A 6,000-nucleotide genomic window follows, 5' to 3' on the forward strand; every position below is an offset into this window, starting at 1 on the left:
TAATCATGCCCAAAAAATTCTGATGCTAAAAAATAATCAATTCCTTCACCACACCTTTTTTGATCCGTCCATACAATTCTGTATCTCAATTTCATTAAGAAATGATCATTAAATGCAGCAATGTATCATCAAATTTCAAATATGGGAGATGAGCCCTACTTGTTGAACCTGTGACCGTAATGTCTCAAATTGAGCCTCAGTACAACAAACATTTCCACTTATTGTAGGACACAAGCTTTGAATTTTTGCTGAGAACAGCTCATCAGGCTGCAGAGAAAAGAATACAGGGGTCATTTAAGAACAGTTCTGCACGGATATCCTAAATAAGCTTAAAGATAAAGACCTTCACGGATGGCGAACCATAAGGGCAGTTCAGAACCTTCCCATCACTGCGTGCTCCACATATATCATACATAGCACAGTACTCTGCTGCATGTCTCTCCCTGGCAGAAACAATTTGCCAATACATAAAGTCAAATTCATCCCATACCAACTCTGTTGTTAGGAAATTAGTATCAACAGTAGACATCAACTAAACCTTGGATCTCAAAAACTAAAAAGAGCATAAAGGGAAATTTACAAAATAAAACAGAAATCCACATTCTACACGGGTACCCTATTGACTTGTAATATAGTCGGTGGCCTGATAATGATGACCTTACCCGGAAGTAAAACCGGAACGCGCATGGACAGATAAATCAGCCTCCCCTCCTATCAGCATAGATGCAAGGAAGATCATCTACACCAACAAAAGAATTATATCCACTTTAACGACTTGAAAGCACGCACATACACACACCAACCAGGTGAAGCATCACCAAATAATATGCACCATAACCGAGAGAAGAATGCGATCAATTATTTCAAAGATCATAAAGCACACGTGGCCTCTAATTCCCCCATAAACACACACTCCCATAATCCATTTTCACTTCCAAGTCAAGTTTACTTGATCCATTGATACTTGAGGAGAAATGATCATCAAGTGAAGTAAGAGATCACTAAAGTACAATTCGGAAATAAGCACTCGGATACTGATTTGAAACCATTAGAATCAAGATGAGATGGAATTTGAAAGATTTAATCACTTTAAACCTAATCCCCGAACATGAAGTCAAATTCAAGAGCCAAAAAAACCATCAAAGACGCAAGAGAAGGAAAAACAAGCTCGCCTGTAACAGTAAAATGGAAATTGAGAAACGCAAACGAGAGGCCATCCCTCCTCCTCGAGTGAGAAACATGGTCGATGCTTGCTGTCGAGTCTTCTGCTTCTGGGAGACTGATGGGAAGAAGAAAGATGAAGCGAAGAAAATGAGGGACGGAGGTGACTTTTTTGTTGGTTGCGAGAGCTGAGAAACCATTATTTTTACTCTTTGAATTTCCATCTTTATATATAAACTGAAATGTATAGTTTATTTTAGTAAAAAAAAAAAAAAAAGATTAAAAAGATCATAATTTTTTTTTTTTTTTTTAACAAAAATTATAATTAATTTATCAAGTTTTTTTTTTAACACTATTTACTCATATGGTTTTAGGTAACTACTTGAAAATAAAAAATAAAATAAAATTTTTAAATACAAAATACGTGATTATTTGTTTAAGCATATCTCCACAGTAGATACTGATGTTTCATATATATTACACACTTATACTCCTTCAACCGAAGGTTACACTTGACATGACTATTTGTTTAAACATATCTTTATAATTAGCTCGTGATTCTTCATATCTATGGTCTACATCATGCTCCTACATGAAAAGATATACTATTTTAACTCGAATAGTTGTAAGACGTGATTGTTTTTTCAAACAAATCTCTACTATTAGATCGTGAAGTTTCACATTTATAGTTTAGATCACGTCCATATATTAAAGAATACACCACTTCAAGTATAACTACCTCAGCCTAGATAGTTGTGACGAATGATAAAATAGAAATTATGAAAAATTGTAAGGATAAAATGAGGACATAAACCATCCCTCTTATAGCCCATTTTGTTTAAAGTATAAATAGTATATTGTATATTGTTTTGTAGTTTATAGAGGTGCCCAATTTAGGATTTCTATATTATTATCTTAAAACATATTTTTCTTTCGGGTTAATTATAGAAAATACTTTTATATTTTAAATAGCAAAAATGCCCTTAAGGGTTAAATCCAGTTAAATACAATTATTTTGGTAGCTAGCACTGGATTACAAGAAATAGTCCTAGGGGAATTTTTTTTTCCCCTAGCTATTTATGAAATTTTTTCATGGTTAAATCCATTTGACTACAAATTGGTTGAAGAAAGTAATTTAGATTAATATTGGTTCAATTTTTACTGACTCACTTTTAGATTTTTGTTACTCCTCCCTTGCTAATTACAAACATGCTTGGTAAGTTTAAAATATTCTTTATAAGTTTTTTTTTTTTTTTTTTGTTGGTGGTGCAGACATTGGATCTTCTAGACTTGTGTGAGCAGGCTGAATCAACATCATAAGCTAATAAACAATCACAAGCTTATGCATCATAAAAAATGGTAAAATGAAGAGGGCTCAATAGTTCCTGTCAGCTAAGGCTAAGACAGAATTTCAAAGAGTGCAAGCTTTGGATGAGTCTGATTAAGTAGAGAGTAGTGAGTTTGACAAGTGGAGGCTTAAGCGGAAATAAGTAGGGAAAAAATTCATTTCTTCTTGTATTGTTGTATTGTATCATCAAACAAGGTGAATAGATAATGTAATAGTGAATGATTGAAGCGATTACGATTTTATTTTGTGCATGTAAAGGTATATTGATTTGCAAGTAAGTAGAATATATATATATATATATATATAACAAAAAGATGACAGACATTTAATATCAGACAATTGCAACTGACATTGAAGATAATTGGCATTAAAATCTTGGTCATCTATAATGTCAGCTTTAAACCGACATTAAATACAATCAACATTGAAGACCTTTTATAACACGATCTTCAATGTTGGTTGTCAACCGACATTAAAGCCTTTTAATGTCAGTTAACCGACATTAAAGCCCAGAATTCTTGTAGTGCGTGAGCATGGACTCATGCTTCTTGGTCAAGACTTCAATAAGACTAGCCAAGATATACGCTCGGGCCTTTTTGTTTGCCTATGTCTAATGCTCGTATGCTTCTCGAACATTTCGAGCAGCATTTGGAGTTGGAATGGGAGGATAATCCTCCATAAGGACAAAACGAAGGTCATCAATGATTAGAATTGTTGATCATGTTTTTTCAAGAAGCATAATTTTCGCCCGTTAATTTATCAGCAGCGAGCAGATTCAAAGTAGCGGTAGCCATTGAAATAAATTTTTTGAAAACATACAAATTATTTATATTAGTCTATTTGCACTAAACCACTAAGACAACCAATCAATTTTTAGCAAAATAGTCTAATGTACCCTTAGTGACATCTATTTTGCAATGATGTTTAAGTGAGGCAGGACAAATGTCACCGTAGGGTGGTCAAGTACCCTTTCACTGAAATGAGACATTTTCAGAGATTTCAAGAGTTCTATAAAGGTGACTTGAAACCCATTTATTTCTGCAATAGCATGCTTTAGTTTCTGCCAAAATTAATGAATTAGAGTGTTTATTAATGCTTGTTACATCCGCTGCTTGCTGATACAATCCAACAATTGGAATCAGAGCATCATTTAAGCATTCAATTCGGTTTAATTTTGGTGCTAGTGGGTGTTTTTCATGATATATATGAAACGGGTGTAGTGATATGGTTTTCTGTGTTTTGGCATTTTATTTCTCTTTGATTTCTCAATTAAATTTGTAATTGGCTCTTGTTTGATGAGCTTTTATGTGTTCTCAAGAGTCTATAATTTATTTGGAGTCATTAGAGTTGAAATTAAGATTTTCAGCTGCAAACTTCTCCAAATCTTGTTGTAAACCACCTCAAGATCTTCTCCACTATTCTCTTGGTACTCTAGATTGAGTTATGAGACTCAAAATAAGCTTGAAAAAAGGGAATTTGGAGAAGAGCTCACAGCAGCAACCCACTTGAAGAACATCTTCTTCACACGAATTTTTCAGCAAAAATTCTATCGATTGAATTACCTTAATTTCACTCCAATCTTCTCAATATATTGCAAACTATCATGCAATGAAGATGGATGCATGAGATGCAGCTCATGCTTGGAGTTATTGATAACAGGCAGAAATGCACGTTATTACAATGCAAAGATATAAAACAATGTAGGATTGCGACGGTAAAAATATGTAAAATCGTGTCCAAAAGCATTAAGTTGAGAACGTTGCGATCGCATGCGCCCATCGCATTAAAGCAGCTAATTTACGTATTTTTGTGCAGGAAAATGCGTTGGCGCAAAGCAAAATTCGATCCAAGGAATGAAGTGCCTGAGTGTATTAGAAGATTGCGACCGCAAAGTTATACGATCGTATGCAAGCAAAGATCTGCTCAAGAAAGCGGCTGCATAAAGACGGCGCATTAAGGTGAAAGCTTAATAAATCATGATGGAACAGAAAGTTGATGACGGTCGAATCCGAATTTAGTTGACAAGCCATTAACGACACATTATAGCAAGTACACTCAACTTTTCGGTGACCATTAATCGATGTATCAGACAGAGATTTAATGACTTTCCATCATTGCAATCATTTGAGAGAAAAGCTCTTCACCCTGAAGCTCTATAAATACCAAAGGCCACCTTCGTTAAAAGAGTTCAGAATTTTGAAGTTCCCATCTGCCATATACATAGAGATAGTTCATAGATAGCTATTAGTCTATAATTCTTATACTTAGGAGGCGGAGGTGAGCGAAGAGAGAAGATGCTGAAAAATCGTTCCTGGTCAGCTCGAGAGACTGTCGGGAAGCATTGGGAACAAAGAGAGGGCCGACTCTTGCAAAAGCAAGAACATTATTTTGGGCAGAGTAGAGTAAAACACAGTGTAATAGCCTCGGGAAGCAAGACATTGCTACCAGGCTCACTATCCCTACTTTTCATTTTTGTTATGTATTCTGATTTTAATTATAAAATAGAATTTGCACCTCTACATTTGTTTAATCTCTTCACAATGCGCATGAGTAACTAAACTTTCGAATGGGTTTAGAGGCACTTAACTAGCATGACCTAAGATCTTCATTTTATGCGATCATCTTGTCTTATGTATGCGTCCATCACCCTTTAGAGATACTTTGATAGAGTAGTCTAAAGAAAGAACCTAGACTTGAGAGAGTTAGGTTAGAATCTAGGCTTGAGAAAGTCAGATTAGAACCGCATAAGCAAAAGATAGAAACTTAGAGATAAGTTCTAGTTGCTATCATATACATCGCATGAGTCCTAAAATTAGGAACTATAGCATTTGCATTGAGAGATGATAAGCTGTTGAATGTGTGTAGTATGATCGCATAACTTGAATGCAATCTTAGGAAGTGTTAGGTAAATCCCTTCTCAATCCGTTCTCCGCATACTCATTGTAACTTTCGCTGTTATTAACTCTTTTCTCAATTCCGCTGCATAGGATTTATACTTTAAACAAACATTCCAACCAACTTATAGTTTTGTTTGTCACCACAAAGGAATCAAACCTGCCGTCGCATATCGTCTCAAGTAGACCCTGTGTTCGACCCTGGGCTTACTAGGTAACCTAGTAGGATTTAGCCTTGGATTTTACTAGGAAAACTTGCATGTGCAACGCATACACCACCATCGCAATATACACCATTATTTCATCATATTCATAACGCATCAGTTATTGAAGCCAAAGAAATGGGTTTTGTGTGAGCAACTTGAAGGTGATAATGGGTTAAACCAAATATCCATTGTGTGTTTATCTAACTTTTCAACTTTTTCAAATTGATTTCATAAATCAATTTATTTTCTAAAATTGAAAATATTATTAATTTTACAAAATTAATTTCAAAAATTAATTTCAAAAATTAATTTTTCTAATAAAATTAATAAATAATTATTTAAATAATTTAAATAATTCTAATTAATTTAATATCAAATATTAAATTAATTT

General features: G+C 34.2%; 1 protein-coding gene across 1 annotated transcript in view; it reads right to left on the reverse strand.

Annotated features, from left to right (window-relative positions):
* LOC120070828 (NPC intracellular cholesterol transporter 1-like) overlaps positions 1-1,360 on the reverse strand; it is a 63,445-nt gene extending 62,085 nt beyond the window's left edge. Inside the window, exons 1-4 of the mRNA XM_039022713.1 lie at positions 1,173-1,360; positions 663-739; positions 344-443; positions 160-267 (exon numbers count right to left, since the gene is read on the reverse strand). Coding sequence (XP_038878641.1) covers positions 160-267; positions 344-443; positions 663-739; positions 1,173-1,241 — 354 coding nt within the window. The 5' untranslated portion in view covers positions 1,242-1,360. The remainder of the gene's footprint in view (positions 1-159; positions 268-343; positions 444-662; positions 740-1,172) is intronic.
* Positions 1,361-6,000: the final 4,640 nt, after the last annotated feature.

The sequence above is a fragment of the Benincasa hispida genome, chromosome 2 (genome assembly GCF_009727055.1).
Source record: "Benincasa hispida cultivar B227 chromosome 2, ASM972705v1, whole genome shotgun sequence".
NCBI classification, from domain to species: domain Eukaryota; kingdom Viridiplantae; phylum Streptophyta; class Magnoliopsida; order Cucurbitales; family Cucurbitaceae; genus Benincasa; species Benincasa hispida.